Source organism: Fistularia commersonii, chromosome 9 (genome assembly GCF_037954325.1).
Source record: "Fistularia commersonii isolate RoL2024-O1a breed Wild chromosome 9, RoL_Fcom_v1.0, whole genome shotgun sequence".
NCBI classification, from domain to species: Eukaryota; Metazoa; Chordata; class Actinopteri; order Syngnathiformes; family Fistulariidae; genus Fistularia; species Fistularia commersonii.
This window is the reverse complement of record NC_141292.1, coordinates 16,712,384-16,729,695: the sequence shown is the minus strand read 5'-3', so window position 1 is coordinate 16,729,695 and position 17,312 is coordinate 16,712,384. Positions and strand designations below refer to the sequence as shown.

Below are 17,312 nucleotides of genomic sequence, written 5' to 3'. Positions count from 1 at the left end.
TAATAACAACATATGTTGATAATACAATTAAATATAATGTTCACTTTGAATAATAATAACATAATGTTTGCAGTACAATAATAGTATAATCTACACTTTAAGATAATAATCACATAGAGTTCATAATAAGATAATATATGTTCTAATTTTATAATGTTCATGATAAAATATTGTTCATCGAAACACAATGATACATTTTTTCCATAAGGGAATAATAGCAACAATGTTCCTTAAAAATTATCTAACAAAATAATTCATTGAGTGATGATAATGACATAATTTAATAAAAATGCTCAAAGTCACAATTATAAACACAATGCACAGTATTCATACCAAAGTTGATTCATATTGAATTGTGGAGTTTAATTTTTTGATTTTGAAATTGTAGTCATTATTTTATTTTTGCAGTTTTTAACACGAATAATAATAATAACAATAATAATAATAATGACAAAGCAATACGGGTAAAATAACATGAAGTGTAATATTAAGTATTAAGATCCGTGTGGAGGAAGAAAAGCCATGATATAATTAGATTAAAGTAAAAACAACTCATTTTCCTCGGGGAATTAGACGAACAGATAAATTAATAAAAAAATAAATATAGAAAAATGAAATAATAAATAAAAACAAAACAAGAGTTGTGCATGACGTTCACCCCGCGATGCCTTCGGGGTAATCGAAAATGTGTGTGTTCAACCCACAATCACAATTACACACTCTGAAAACTACATATGGGATACATCGACGTGCAAATATTGTTTTTAATAGATTTTATCAACAAAAAAAAAAATCATAAAAAAATATTCTACGCCAAACAAATCGAGTTGAAACCCCCCGATGAACGTGGAAACTGAAAATTCCGACGGTCCCTGAAGGCAACGCATCGATTCTGAATACCAGCGTGTCCGCTGATATAAGTGTGTGTGTGAGTGTGTGTGTGTGAGAACCCGGAGCTGGGTGGCAGGAACCATGGCTGCGCTTTTCAAAGCACGGAAAGGTGGGTGAAAACAAATCCAGCGACACAACAACACCAAAACAACTCAAAGTTGTTTTTAAAAAGTTGACTTAGCTGTTAGCTTCGAAGTTAGCCGAGTGTCATAGAGCCGCATACGGAACCTGTTAGCTTAGCCGGTGTATCGATGAATGCTAAACTCCCCCGGTGTTTCGTGGATCGATTCCGGCGGTTTCGTTCACCGGGGACATTTTGGAAAATGTGTCCGTTTTTGTATCGACGCGGTCGGTGGGTTGCGGAGGGAGAAGCCGCTGTCGTCACGTCCCTCCCGGCTAGCATCTCAGGCTAACCTTCAATAACATATGTTAGCTTGCTAGCTAGCTTGGGACTAATCAGTAAACCGGTCACTTGTAAACTGATTTCCGGTCACGTGTTCTGTTATCGATTTCACTTATATCGATTTTTAATCGATTTTCGAGCGATTCCGCGCCAGTCGACCTTAGGTGAAGGAGTGACCTTTCACCCAGATGTGAGCGTCAAGCTAACGGCAAGGCGGAGGAGCTAATCGAAACACACTGTTTTGGTATAACCTTTATTGAACTTATGAAGTAAACAAACATATAAACAAGCAGACAAACATAGCTAATTTCGTACATCAGTGACATTTAACTGACATGAGAATACATAAAAGATATTATTTTGCAGACAATCAAATAACTTTAAGAGTAGCAAGAGTCGAGACGCGTGGAAAATAATGTTTAAATGGATTTAGCTTAATGGATTTAAGGGAATTTCATTCATTTTTTGGGTCTGTTTTTTACAAGTTTTAAAGATATTTTATCACATCCGAAATCGTTTTTATAGAAGGTAAAGTTGGGTAAAAAATTTTGCATTCTGTTTTTATGCATGAAGAATTTGGCCAAACTTAAAATAACACAGATAGAGTTCATCTCTTTGATTTCCTAAAAGTAAACCAAATGTTATATCGTCTCTTGAGAGAGAAACCGATGATGATGAAAATCTTTCTTGAATCCATTATTGAGTTTCAGACCCAAAAACTTGTTCACATGAGAAAAATATACAGTTTGTGGTTTCAATATTGTCTTCACAAAATATTATTTTCAATATTAAATCTCAATAGTTCTTTGGATGAATAGATGTTATTCATCATTTTAAGGGCTATTCAAAATAAATTAGTGGGAAATAACTGGGATGGAACCACTTATCCAGGTTTAGCTTTATATCTTTTTTTTAATAATATAATATTCATTATATACAAACTTTTATTTTTACAAGTTTTTATCTTGTTTCCCTGTGCAGTGAAATTCTTATTTTGCCGTCCGCAATGAAGCCAGACAGCTAGTCATAAATAAATAAGACAATACTTTATTGATCCCCATTGGGGAAATTTATTGTCACAGCAGTGCAACAATAACTATATCAATAAATATGAATATAAATATAACATACAACAACAGCGAGGATGATAATAGATAACAGAATGGGGGAAAAAAAACAATAACGAGCAAAATTGGACAAGCAGGGTGAGAATGGCATGACAACAACAAGGATATAAATAATAATAATAATGATAAAATGCAGATCGGGTTGCAGCCAGATGTAAACAACGCGGGGAAATGTTAACGTTAGCCAATGGCTGCATCAACATGGGCTAGCCTAATGCTAACTACAAGCTTGCTAGCGACAAGGTTTTAAACCGATGGAGAGGGTGTCTTCCGGAAAAAGAAGAGCAGAAAAACATTACACTCGGCGGGAGCGTGCACGCCACTGACGTAGTAGCGTGACTGATGAACCCCAGCTAGCGGCTAGCGGCTAGCCAGAGTTTTCTTCTTGCATAAACACCATTTTGTTTTGTGAACAGATTGTTTTCAGGAAGTAGTCCCTTCCTAAACGCCATGGCAGCTTCCACCTCCATGTTATCCATGTTATCGTGTCATCCTCCCCCTCTTCTTCGGGGGTTCGGTTTTCGGTGGCTAATGCTCACCGCCCGTGCTAATGCAAAGCTAAAAGGTTCCCTTTTGGAGGCGGAGGCTAGTTTCCGGACTTGAACTGGAGCCGGAAAGTTTTGCTTTGACTTTAAACAGCACGTTAACTTGTATTTTACATGTAGCACTACCTGACTGTGTGTTATCGCGCGGGGGAATCAGCTTTTTGTTCATTTGTCCTGCACCACACACACACACACACACACACACATGCGCGCTATTCCACAGCGTTAGCTTGAAAAAAGGCGCCACTCTTGTGTTTCGCTGGCACAACTGCAGCAGAGATTAGCCAGATGCTAACCAGGCTAAATAGAACTGACAGTATGTGTGTGTGTGTGTGTGTGTGTGTGTGTGTGACAGCCCTGGGGGTGTGTCTCGCCGGTTGCCGTGGTGTGTCCCAGCTGGCCCAGCTGCCGGAGACCCATCAGATCCTCAGACAAACCTGCAGGGACTTCGCCGACAGAGAGCTGTCGCCCATCGCCGCCGGGCTGGACAGAGAGCACCTGTACCCGGCTAAACAGGTCCGCACACACACCTAGCGGCGGTATTTTTAGCATTAGCGTCGCTAAGTTGACCGCCTCTCGCCGCCGCCTCAGATCGCCGAGCTGGGGGCCATGGGGGTGCTCGCCATGGAGGTCCCCGAGGAGCTGGGCGGCGCCGGGATGGACTACCTGGCCTACAGCCTGGCGGTGGAGGAGATCAGCCGGGGCTGCGCCAGCACCGGCGTGGTGGTTTCCGTCAACAACGTGAGTACACGCCTTGACTTCGGCGGTTACCTGAAGCTAACTGGTGGAAAAAGAGACGGAGAAGTGGGTGAGAAACGGTGACAGTTTGATGGTTTTACAAAGAAGAGCGGCTTCACTTTCTCCAACGTAGCAAAGTGTGCTAATCACATTTAGCATCACATTAGAAGCGTGCAGCCGGTAAACACCGCTTTATATACACTGCTCAAAAAAATAAAGGGGACACTTAAAAAACACATCCTAGATCTAAATGAATGAAATATTCTTATGAAATACTTTGCTCTTTACACAGTTGAATGTGCTGACAACAAAATCACACAAAAATGATCAATGGAAATCAATTTTATTAACCCATGGAGGTCTGGATTAGGAATCACACTCAACATTAAAGTGTAAAAACAAACTCCAGGCTGATCCAACTTTGATGTAATGTCCTTAAAACAAGTCAAAATGAATCTGTGTTGCTTCCTGAGTGGACACTATGATTTCACACAAGTGGGATTGACTTGGAGTTACATTGTGTTGTTCAAGTGTTCCCTTTATTTTTTTGAGCAGTATATTTCCACTTGTTATGCACCGTCATTTTCTATAAGTTGCACTTTTTTTCATGGTTTGGCCGATCCTGCGACTTCTATTTTAAAATATCTACCGCTATTTAAGATAAACTTTATTGATCCCACGTAGGGGAAATTCATTTGTCACGGCAGCGTAACGGTTATAATGTCGAAAAAAGGAAATAAATAGGAGTATAAATTTAACAGAAAGGCAGAAGACAGGACAAAAAATAAAAAAAACAGGAACAAATAGACGGCAGATAAGTAGAGCAACATCAGGGATGACAATGGGAAAAAAATACACAACTAGAACTTAACGATATGGACAGAGTGATAAAAATAAAAATCAACGACTACATAAATAACAAAAATAGGCCATCTTGAAATACAAACAAAAAAAAAAAAATCACATGTTTGTTATTTTCACACCGATAGCCGCGAGAGTTGCGCCGCTATCAGCTACTCCTGCGACTCCAGCGCCACGGAAAATTTAAAATTGAAACGTCAACACATAAAGACAACCGAGACAGACTCAACGCAAATCATATTCCGCGGATTACGAGCTGTTGAAAACGCCAATCGAGCTAATCGAGAAAGTTCGGAGGGAACGAGAAACTAGCGAGGGACTGGAGAACGGCGGTGGATGCTAAGTTGTGTATGCTAATTATCTGAATAGCTTTCAATATGTTACACTAACATACCAAACAACTAGTTCCAGCTAGTTTCCAATAGTCCAGTGTGACTTATACATGTTTTTTTCTTCACGATGCATTTTTTTGTCTGGTCCGTAAAATAGTGTATTTACTTGTTTACATGTTATCTGCTATGTATAAATGTCATTTTTCTTATTTTAAAAACAGCTAACCAAACCCGGGGGCCGGAATAATAATAGTAGCATTTCAGCTTGTTTTACCGGAGGAACTGAATTTTGACTCGATCACATTAAATATCAACGTTTGTTCAAAATGGCGGTCGGCGCCGGCGTGCTGAGCTGTGACTCCGCCCCCTCTAGTCCCTCTACATCGGGCCCATCCTCAAGTTCGGCTCCGAGGAGCAGAAGGAGCGCTGGATCCGGCCGTTCACCTCCGGGGAGCGGGTGGGATGCTTCGCCCTGAGCGAGCCAGGTGACGCGCTAGCCGCCGCCGCCGCCGTTTGTTTTCCCGACCGGGCGCCGCCGTTCTGACCGTCCGGGTTCGTACCGGCAGGGAACGGCAGCGACGCCGGCGCCGCCTCCACGGTGGCGCGGCAGGAAGGCGACGAGTGGGTCCTGAACGGGACCAAAGCCTGGATCACCAACAGCTGGGACGCGTCCGCCGTCGTCGTTTTCGCCACCACCGACAAGAAGCTCAAGCACAAGGTGCGTCCGCCGTCCGTTGCCGCGGTGACGCCCCCGGTCGCCGTGGAAACCGACCCCCCCGCCCGCTCCCGCCCGCAGGGCATCAGCGCCTTCCTGGTCCCGATGCCCCACCCGGGGCTCTCGCTGGGCAAGAAGGAGGACAAGCTGGGCATCAGGGCGTCGTCCACCGCTAACATCATCCTGGAGGACTGCCGGGTGCCGCTGGGGAACATGCTAGGCCCGCGCGGCGCGGGATTCAAGATCGCCATGGTAACGTGAACCCGACCCGCGCGTCTGATCGGACGGGAAAGCGTAAATAAAGACCTCGCTCGCCATCGCAGCAAACCCTGGACAGCGGGCGGATCGGGATCGCGGCGCAGGCGCTCGGCATCGCCCAGGCGTCCCTCGACTGCGCCGCCGACTACGCTCACAAACGCACCGCCTTCGGCGCGCCCATCGGGAAGCTGCAGGCCGTGCAGGTGAGCCGCATGCTAACGCCACGACCGGGCTAGCTTGATGTTAAAACAGACCAAACGTGCTAACGGCTAAGCACGCGAGCTAGCGCGAAATCGACATCGGGTGAACCAAAATATCATCATCAGTCAAGATAATCAATCAACCACTGCTGTAATCTATTGGTTATTGGCTAATAAGTAGCTAGCTCTCCAAACAGCGCTATTGTGCGGGCGATGTTGTGTTTTGGGACACTTCAAAAACGAGGGAAACCTATAATTCTAAACAAACGCTGTTAGAAAAGGTACCTCCGAAACCGTGTCATTGCTACCGCTAACCCCTGTTTCTGCCCTGGTGCTGTTTAAGCTAGCGGACACGGCGGCACTGCTAATCTTATTGTTGGCTAATATTAATTAATAGTCACTTTTAGTTGGCTACCTCCCAAACTGAGCAATTTGATTGGACCATGCTGCGTTTAAGGGCAATGCTGGAAAGCCTGAAATTAATTTACTTTTTGAAGCCGCTAACCTTTGTCTCCGCCTCGGTGCAGTTCAAGATATTATTATTATTGGCTAATATTGATTAATGCTCATTTTCAATTGGCTAGCTCCAGATCAGTGCTATTGATCAGATTATACTGCGCTACGTCAAGAAAGTGATACTAAAGGGAAAACCAGTGGAAGCGTTATTAGGACACTAACAAGCATCCCAGTGCTAGAATTGGGTCACTGCAACTGCTAACCCTCATCTCGGGTGCAGTTCAAGCTAGCCGACATGTTTGGATACTGGAGAGCTAATATTAGTGGCTAATATTATTTGTTGGGAATATTAACTTTCAGTTGGCTAGCTTTAGATCGGTGCTATCATGTTCAAGCTACCTAACATGTTGGTGTTGCTACTGCTAGTATTATTATTTGCTAAAATTAATTGTTATTAACTTCCAATTGGCTAGCACTAGCTAAGTGCTATCCGGTTATTAGGACACGAACAGGTGGCCCTCTGGCGCCCCCGGTGGCCGAACATTGCCATTGCAGGCGCTAACCTCTGTCTCTGCCCTGGTGCAGTTCAAGCTAGCAGACGTGTCGGTTGCGCTTGGGTGCTAATATTATTGGCTAATATTATTATTCTCAGTTATTAATTAATCTTAACTTTTAATTGGCTAGCACTAAATCAGTGCTATACAGGCATCTTCTGGTGCCCCCCTAGTGGCCAAAGTGAGTCATTACAGTCAGTAACTCCTGCTTCCACCCTGGTGCAATTCATGTCAATGGCGCTACCGCTCATATTATTAATTGCTAAAATGAATTAAGATTAACCTAAATTGGCTAGCACTAGATTAGCACTATCAGGTCACGATCAGGTGGCCATCTGGCGCCCCCCAGTGGCCGAACCTCGCCATTGCAGATGCTAACCCCTGTCTCCGCCCTCTTGCAGTTCAAGCTCGCCGATATGTCGGTGGCGCTGGAGAGCGCCCGCCTGCTCACCTGGAAGGCGGCATTGCTGCGGGATGCCAAGATGCCCTTCACTAAGGTACGCCGCCATCGCCGCCGCCGCCACTTCCTGTCTGGCCACGCCTCGTCGTCCTCTCTGACCTCACGTCTCTCCAGGAAGCGGCCATGGCCAAGCTAGCGGCGTCGGAGGCCGCCACCTTCTGCTCGCACCAGGTAGGACGTCTGCGCCGTTTCGTAGACTCACCCATCAGGTGACCTTGTATAGACTCCGCCCCCTCCCGTGTGTGTTCCCAGGCCATCCAGGTGCTGGGCGGGATGGGCTATGTGACGGACATGCCGGCCGAGCGCCACTACCGCGACGCCCGCATCACGGAGATCTACGAGGGGACCAGCGAGATCCAGCGGCTGGTCATCGCCGGCCAGATCCTCAAGGAGTATCAGTCGTGAGCGGCGGCGGCGGTAGGGAGGGGGCGGAGCCTAAGCCGAGGGCAGGCGGTTGAGGAGGAAGAGGCGGCCCCGCCCCATCTAAGAACAACATGAACTCACCTGTTTTGTGCCTGGATTTAGCACCGACACGGTCGATTGATAGATTAATCGCTCGATTAATTAATCAGACAATTTAATAATCGGACGATTAATTGATCGTCCAAGCTGAGGACATGCGCTTGAGGAGGAAGAGGCGGCCCCTCCCCATCTAGGAGCAACACGAACTCACCTGTTTTGTGCCAGGATTTAGCACCGTCAGTGGGATTGACAGATTAATCGCGCAATTAATTAATCGCCCGATTAATTAATCGCCACGGAGGAAGAGACACTGTATACTCCTCTTCTAATGACAGGAAGGAAGCGCCGCCGTGGCCTTCAAGATCACAACAATAATAATGATGAATCACAAAGTGCCGGGAGGAGGTGGAACCCAGAAGGAGAACCGGAGAACCTGGATCTGACGAGTCCTCGTCGGGGAACGCTACGGCTCGCCGCACCGAGGAGGAACCAGGTTTGGATTTGGTCACACGGGTTCTCCTGGTTCTCCTGCCTGGGTTCTCTCTGTGTTCTCCAGGTGCTCCTGCCTGGGTTCTCCATCCTCAGTCCAGAAGCGCCCAGAAGGTTCGCTGAAGACCCTGAACGGTCTGTATGATTGACAGGTTAAGCCCCGCCTCCAGTCCAGGCTAAGTCCCGCCTCCTGCCTCAGGGGCCGCTGTGATTGGCTCCAGACCCTTCACGCTCATTATTTATTTTAACATGCAGAATGTGATTTACCTCATGTCGGGGTCAGAGGTCAGGGGGCGGGGCTTCTTCTTCCAGCCACAAAAAATAATAATAAAATGTGGGATTTACGTTAATAATGACATTAATTCGGTCATGCCTGAGGTGTGTGTGTGTGTGTGTGTGTGTGTGTGTGAGATGAAGCCCTTGCAGTTCCACAGTTCAACCAGCAGGGGGCGCCATTGAGCCACCTGCTGGCAATCATGTATATTTTATATATTCCATTGTGTGACAGAGGTATTGGCGCAAGCTCTGGGAAATGTAGTTTTTTCTGATCTGAGAGTTTGTAGTTCCATCGCGATACTTACTGGCAATCATGTATATTTTCAGAATACTGCAGTTTTTTTTTTCCTGCCGCCACAGAACTCGAACCCAACGCACAAATAAAAACACAAATCCAGCACTTTTTGAAATATTTTTGGCATATTTGAGCAACAATGAGGCTACAAACGCATTATTACATTGTGTGACAGAGGTATAGCTGCAAGCTCTGGGAAATGTAGTTTTTTCTGACCTGATAATTTGTAGTTCCATCGCTATACTTTGGTTTTTCCACATTTTTTTTTTTTTCAACTTTCACTTTTTCCGGTGGTTTCTTCCAAATCAATCCCTCTCCATCCTAGACTCTTCCTCATCCATCCTCTAGGTGGCGCTGTCCGCCGTGGCATGATTTCTGACCCAGTTTCTTTGTTTGGTCGTGGGGCGGGGATCTCCCACCCTGTGTGTGTGTGTGTGTGTGTGTGTTGTCCTTGTTTGTGCACGTGAGTGGTCCTGATTGCTTGGCCCAGTTTCCTGCAGCTGATGGCGCTGATAGCTGGGTAGTGTGTGTGTGTGTGTGTGTGTGTGTGTGTGTGTGTGTGTGTGTGTGTTTTGTTCTGATTGTTTTTTTTGTTCCAATGAAGTTCAGCCTTTAAGTCCAGGACATCAGGATAGAAGAATTCAAATGTTTTTGTTTGTATCATTTAAATGTGTTGATTTTACTTTTACATTATTTTACATTATTTGAATTTTACTTCATTTATTATTTAAGATTTAAGATTGAAAATGACTTAACGCAACATAAACAATGATACCAAATTGTAATATGTGAGTTTATGTGGCGATGACACTTGAGACACAAGCTGGAATTAAATAGATGAACATTTAAAAAGCCAAAATAATATATATTGTTAATTCAGTCATTCATACATCCAGTTTAGATTTATTTATTATTATTTATTTTAGATTTATTAGAATATTTGTAAAAAAAAATATTGTAATAACCCTGGATTTATATGTAAGGTAGTTATTAATTAAGTGATTAATCTGTAAATAAATTGAGTTAATGACGCAGAAAAATAACAAATAAAGCAGTTTTTAAAAATATCCATACATTTCACGTTAATGGGGGAATAAAGGCTCATTAAATTACAGAAAATTTCCACCCAAATTTAAGTAAATAAAAATATGATTTAGTTTCAATTTTTTTAATTTATTTTTGTGTAAAATAAATGAAATACAGGATGAAATTATTATTGTCATGATAATACTTCAAAAGTGGCAATAATCTGCTTATTACTTTCAGACGTGTGTGTGTGTGTGTGTGTGTGTGTGTGTGTGTGTGTGTGTGTGTGTGTGTGTGTGTGTGTGAGAAACCCCAGTTGAATAGCAAGAAAGGTTTTCTGGCCGGCGCTCGCTTCCTTTCATTTTTGGCGCCGGCGGCACTTTACATTGTTTTGGCTACCGCCGCTGTGATTGGCTGGCACACACACACACACACACACACACACACACACACACACACGCTAGCTCAATATGCTAACCAGAGGTTAGTAAACATCACTTTTAATTTCCTTTTGTTTTTCTTTTACTCTGTCATTCTGTCAATAAAGAAATATGTTAGCATTAGCTTGTTATCAATAATCAGAGCAACCATACTAACCTGATTGGTCAGGAGGCGGGGCTTAACTCTGGACCAATCACAGCGCCACATATTGAGACGTGAAACCGTTCACCCTTGTCTCTGTTGAATGTGTGGATACATATATACATATATATATATATATATATATATATAAATGGAAATAAATTGTGGGACAATAAAAGATGACAAAACTGAATGTTTAATAAAAGCTGAAGTTTTTATTATTACAAAAAAAAAAAATACAACAATAAAAAAAGGATATTTACATTCCGTGGCTGCAATCCTGTTGGTCGCATTCATCTGTTTGTTGTCACAGTGATAAACTAAGTAGGGATTTTAATATAGGGATACATTTGTTTCGGATTTTCATTAAACATTAAAAACATGTTGGAAATATTTTTCAGAATATTTCACTTGAACAGTTCGAATTCTTTACATGAAAAATGCCCTTTTTACTAAATTTAATAAATCTAAATTTTTCTTGTAAAGTTCAATCTTTTCACTTGAAGAAAAAGGACATTTTTACTTGACTAATTCAATTTTTCACTCTAAAAATGTGTTTTTTGCCTAAAAATTCAAATTTTTACTTGTAAGGCTCAATTTTTTTCACTTGAAAAAAAATTCTACTTGAAAATTTCAATTTTGTCACTTGAAAAATGTTTTTTTACTTGAAAATACATTTTTTCTGTTTTCTTAACTTGAAAAATTCAATTTTTTCTGTTTTCTTTACTTGAAGAATTCAATTTCTTGAAAAATGTATTTCTCTGACATGAAAAATTCTATTATTTTACTTGAAGAGTTCGAGTTTTTACTTGAAAATGTTCATTTTTTTCACTAGAAAAATTCAGTTTTTTACTTAAAAACTTCTATCTGTTTCCTTGAAAAATCAGTTTTTCGCTATTTGAAAACTTAATTTAATCAAAAAATGCACTGTTTTTACATGACAAATTGAATTTTTCAAACTTGTAAAATTAAATTTCTCAAGTTTGAAAATTTAGTAGTTTGAAAATTTTAATTTCTCAGTGTGAAAATTCCGTATTTTAAATTTGAAAAATTCAATTTTTTAACATAAAAAGTAAAAGAAAAAATTCACTAAAAAGAAATTTTTTTTTACTTGAAAATGTCAGTTTCTGTTCTTGAAAAATTCAATTTCTTGAAAAATGTATTTCTCTGACATGAAAACGTCTACTATTTTACATGAAGAATTTGAGTTTTTACTTGAAAATACAATTTTTCCACTAGAAAAATTCTGTCTTTTACTTGAAAAAATGTATTTATTCCCTTGAAAAATCAGTTCTTTGCTACTTGAAAACTTAGTTTAATCAAAAAATGCACTTATCAAACTTGAGAAATTTAATTTTACAAGTTTGAAAAATTCAATTTCTCAAGTTTGAAAATTTTAAAGCTTGAAAAATTTAATTTCTCAGTGTAAAAAAATCAGTATATTAAATTTGAACATTTCAATTTTTTTCACTCGGAAAAAAATAACAATTTCACTTGAGAATTTCAATTTTTTTAACATAAAAAGTAAAAAAAAAAAATCACTCCAAAAATATTTTTTTCTTACTTGAAAATGTCAATTTCTGTCCCTGAATTTTAACATAAAAAGTAAAAAAAAAAAAAAATCACTCAAAATATTTTTTTTACTTGAAAATGTCAATTTCTGTCCTCGAAAACTCCATTTTTTTTCTCAAAGAATCAAATCACTCAAAAAACTCCACCTTATTTCGTTATTTTCATCGACTCATGGTATAACGGTGTTTACCACTTCGTATCCAGGTTGACGCCGACCGGCCTCGACCACCAGGGGGCGCCACCGAGCACCGAAAACCAAAAAAAATGTCTGTTTGGCGGCGGCGGCGGCAAGCTACGTCTTCACACGTAGTACTTCTTTTCGCAGTCTCCGTTGGCGAGCGCCTTGGTTGGGGCGTACTTGAGGGCCAGCGGGCCGCGAACCCCCTGCGAGAAGGAGCAGCAAAGCAGCGACCCGCCCAGAAACAGCAACGCCGAACCCGCCCAGCCGACGTAGATGGCGGCGCCGATCTCGCGCTTCTTGGACGGCGGGACCTGCGACGGGAAGGCGGCGGCAGGTGAGCTCATTCAGCAATAATGGAATGAATCCATTTTTGAAATTAAGTTGAAATGAGGAGGAAATCATTTATAAGAAAGGACTGAAATCACGGGAAACGAGCGCGTAATTCTGTAAAATCATATTGTGAAAATTCTGTTATAACTGAAATTAATCGCCATCCCATTTTAATTAATTGGTAATAACTGCGTAATAACTGTTTAATTAATCGGGCAGATCACTGTTATAATTCTAATAAATCTAAACCCTCATTAAATTAATCTGTAATATTCTGTCACAACTTTTAAAATAAATTATTCTGTAATATTACTATCCTCCCTGTTGTTAATCTTTAATAACTGCATATGTGATAATTTCATAATAACTAATTAATCTAATTCCCTGTGATTGACTTGTAATAGTCGCATGATAATATATATGCGATAATTCTATTATAACTAATCTAAGTACCATGTAATTAATCTGTAACAACATATTTTAAAATAATTCAGTAATATTACTTAGAATCCAGTCCTCCTGTAATTAATCTGTAATAAATTTATAATAACATATCTGTGACAATTCTGTTAACTCTGATGTAAATCCCATTGAAATTAATCAGTAATAACTCTGTAATAACTAGACTAAAACGTTCTTATTAATCTATTTTTTCGAAATAATTTATTAAATTTATTATGGAATCTATTTCCCCAAAATTAATCTAATAACTGTATAATAATATATCTTTAATGTATTAATCTCAATCCCATCAGAATTAATCTGTAATAACTATGGAATGACATCTGCAATTATTCTGTAAAATGTTTTTTAAAGCATTCTGTAATAATGCTAATTAAGCCATAATCTGTAATTACTGTGTCATAATTTATCTGGAATAATTCTGTAATGACGGAACTCAATTATATCTCATTGTAATTAATCTATAATCGCTCTTTTTTTTAACTAATTAATCTAATCCTATTGTAATTAATCAGAAATAATTGTGTAATCAATGTTTCACTAATTCTATAGCAAAGGTAATGGATCGTTAATCCCCCTTTCATTAATCTTTAATAATCTAAATTAGCAAAACATCTGGATTAATTCTGTGGTAACTAATTAATCTGCAGTCACTAATATCTGGTTTTAATCTGTACTAACTAACAGATTGGTTATCTGTCTAATCAACCTGGAATAAGTCACTGTTACTAATCTGGAATAAGGATTTAATAACTACTTCATCGGGATTAAATTGGGATTTAAAATAAAACATTAAAATGACTAATAAATCTCCAATACTGTGGTAATTGTTAACATATCTGGATTAAATGCAAAGTAGCTAATAAAGCTAGATTTATTCACATGTTTAGATTTTTTTGTAATATTTTTAGATTTCTAAGAATAAGTGTAACAAAGGTGTAAAATCTCTGTAATTTATCTGTAAATTAATGAGTTAATTGATTAGTTAATTAATCAGATACATAACAAGCAAGCAGTTTTTAAAAGAATAAAAAAACATTTCCCTCAATTTCATGTTCATGGGGAAAAAAATCCCATGAAATTAGAGAAAATTTCTGTCAAAATTTAAATTAATAATTGGATTTAATTTCATTTTAGAATTTGTGATTACAATCAATTAAAAACAGGAGGAATTAGAAATGAAGATTAAGTATCATATGGTGACTGCTGAAGATTTAGCCTTATTCCGAAAGTAATGGTTCCATTTTAATTACATTTTAAATTTCATTTTTTGTAATAAACTGCTTATTACAGTCATGGAAAATGCTTTTGATTATAATTCCAATTACATTTTAATTGCAAAGTTGCAATGTACTGATGATTTTACGTAGTTTCAATTAAGTATCTAAAACATCATTGAAAATATTTGTCAATTAAATCAGTTGTACTGAATAGTTAGTTAATTACAATGATTAATTATGTAGTTTCAATGTTAATTGAAATTAACTGTTAATGACATCATTATAATGACCGATACTTCTATTAGCTGCTAATTACACTTGTAATCACGTGTTATTACATAGCAATAACATAGTTGTAATTAAATGTTTTATTTCGTAATAACAATAGTTATAGTAAGTGTTTTTACATAGTCATAACATAGTTGTAATTAACTATAATTAACTTTTTCTCGTTCTCAATTAGCAAAGACTGATATTGCAGTAGGTGTAATTACGCCTGCAATTACCTGTTATTACATAGTAATAACAGAGTTGTAATTAAGTGTTATTACATTGTTAAAACAGCGTAATTAAATGTTATCACATTGTAATTGCAGAGTTGTAATTACATTTTATAACATTGTAATAATATAGCTGTAATTAAATGTTATCACATTGTAATCACATAGTTGTAATTACATTTTATTACATTGTAATAAGTTGGTTGTATTTAAATGTTATCACATTGTAATAATATAGCGGAATTAAATGGTATTAGATGGTAATCACGCTCTTGCAACAAAATGTTATAACATAGTAATAACAATGTTGCAATAAAGTGTTATTACATACTAACAACAACCTTGCAGTGGTCTGTAATAATAGTTTTAATTAAATGTTGTTCTATTGTAATATTAACGTTGCAATAGAGTGTTATTACATAGTAATAACAATGTTGCGATAAAGTCTTAATAGTTGTTAGTAAATGTTATTACATTGTAACAACATTGTAATAGCATGTTATTACATTGTAACAACAACATTGTAATAGCATGTTATTACATAGTAATAACATAGTAATAACATTTGTAATAACTAATTTTTTAACTCATATATTTTTTAACTCATATAAAATATATCATTTTTTTCCTTCTTTTCTACCGGGGAACAGGAGCAACACCTCACCAGCGGGTTGTGGAAGTCCACGATGATGTTGTTCGCCATCCAGCACAACGGCACGAGCGCCAGCATCCCGCTGACGAGGTACGCCACGCCGCCGGCGCCCACCGCCCGGGCCTTGGCGGCTTCATCCCGAATGCAGTTGGTGCACTGCGCGCCGGCCACCGTGGCGCAAACGGCGGCGGCGCCCAACACGGCCGACACCACGGTGAGCGCGCGCGCCGTCTGCAGGTCGGACGCCAGCGCCAGCACCGAATCGTGCAGCTTGCACTGCATCTGACCGGTGCTCTGCACCACGCAGGACATCCACAGCCCGTCCCAGATGGTCTGCGCCACCACGATGTTGGAGTCGATGAACGCCGTCACCTTCCACATGGGCAGGCCGCACGCCACCATCACCAGCAGCGAGCCCGACACGCACAGCGCCAGGCCGAGCAGCTCCAGGCACGCCGTGAGCATCGTGGCAATGTGGGCTCCACGCCGCGCGCGCCGGGTTATATAGACTCGCGCGCGGGAGGGGAGGGGGGAGGGGGAGCCAATCGGGAGAGAGGAAGGGGGAAGGGGCGGGGCCGTCCTCGGGTTTGGAGGCGGAGCCGAGGCCATATATGGAAGATACGCAGAGAGGCGGGTCATACATTCATTTATTCATTCATTTATTAACTTATTTATTCATACATACAGTAATTATTCATACATTCATCTGTTTATTCCTTCATTCATTTATTAATCGATTTTTAATTTATTTATTCATTCCTTCATTCATCCATTTATTCATTCATTCATTCACTTATTCATATATTAATTAATTTATCAATGTATTCATTCATTCATTCATTTATTAACTTATTTATTCATACATACAGTAATTATTCATACATTCATCTGTTTATTCCTTCATTCATTTATTAATCGATTTTTAATTTATTTATTCATTCATTCATTCACTTATTAAAATATTAATTAATTTATCAGTGCATTCATTTATTCATACGTTCATTCATCTGTTTATTAATCCATTCATATTAATTGATTTTTAATTCATTTGTTCATTCATTTATTCACACATTCATTTATTCATTCATTTATTCACACATTCATTTATTCATTCATTTATTCACTAATTTATTCATTTATTCATACATCCATTCATATTTGTTAATATCTGTTCATTTATTAATTAATTTTTAATCCCTTTGTTAATTAATTTTTAATCCATTTATTCATTAATTCATCCACTTATTCATATATTACTTAATTTATCAATGTATTCATTTACTCATACCTCCATCTGTTTATTCATTCATGTATTAATTAATTTTTAATTCATTTATTCGTTTGTTCATTTATTTATTCATACATTCATTTATTCATTCATTTATTAACTAATATTAATTATTCATACAGTCATCTGTTTATTCCTTCATTCATTTATTAATCGATTTTTAATTCATTTATTCATTCATTCATTCACTTATTCAAATATTAATTAATTTATCAGTGCATTCATTTATTCATACATTCATCTGTTTATTCATTCATTCATTCATTCATATTAATTGATTTTTAATTCATTTGTTCATTCATTTATTCACTAATTTATTCATTTATTCATACATCCATTCATATTTGTTAATATCTGTTCATTTATTAATTAATTTTGAATCCCTTTGTTAATTAATTTTTAATCCATTTATTCATTCATTCATTCACTTATTCATA

The 17,312-nt window shown here is 38.7% G+C and overlaps 2 protein-coding genes across 2 annotated transcripts; one reads left to right on the top strand and one right to left on the bottom strand.

Annotated features, from left to right (window-relative positions):
• The first annotated feature begins 894 nt into the window (after positions 1-894).
• acads (acyl-CoA dehydrogenase short chain) lies at positions 895-10,856 on the top strand. The gene is made up of 10 exons (XM_086152784.1): positions 895-1,000; positions 3,322-3,482; positions 3,558-3,707; positions 5,271-5,382; positions 5,464-5,615; positions 5,694-5,864; positions 5,936-6,073; positions 7,482-7,577; positions 7,655-7,711; positions 7,793-10,856. Exons 1-10 carry the CDS (start codon positions 973-975, stop codon positions 7,943-7,945), a joined length of 1,218 nt encoding a protein of 405 aa, XP_086008910.1. The 5' UTR covers positions 895-972; the 3' UTR covers positions 7,946-10,856.
• A 7-nt stretch (positions 10,857-10,863) lies between these two features.
• Positions 10,864-16,085, bottom strand: cldn5b (claudin 5b). The gene is made up of 2 exons (XM_086152785.1): positions 15,600-16,085; positions 10,864-12,734 (listed from the first exon to the last, which is right to left on the bottom strand). Exons 1-2 carry the CDS (start codon positions 16,050-16,052, stop codon positions 12,543-12,545), a joined length of 645 nt encoding a protein of 214 aa, XP_086008911.1. The 5' UTR covers positions 16,053-16,085; the 3' UTR covers positions 10,864-12,542.
• Between the last annotated feature and the right edge of the window lie 1,227 nt (positions 16,086-17,312).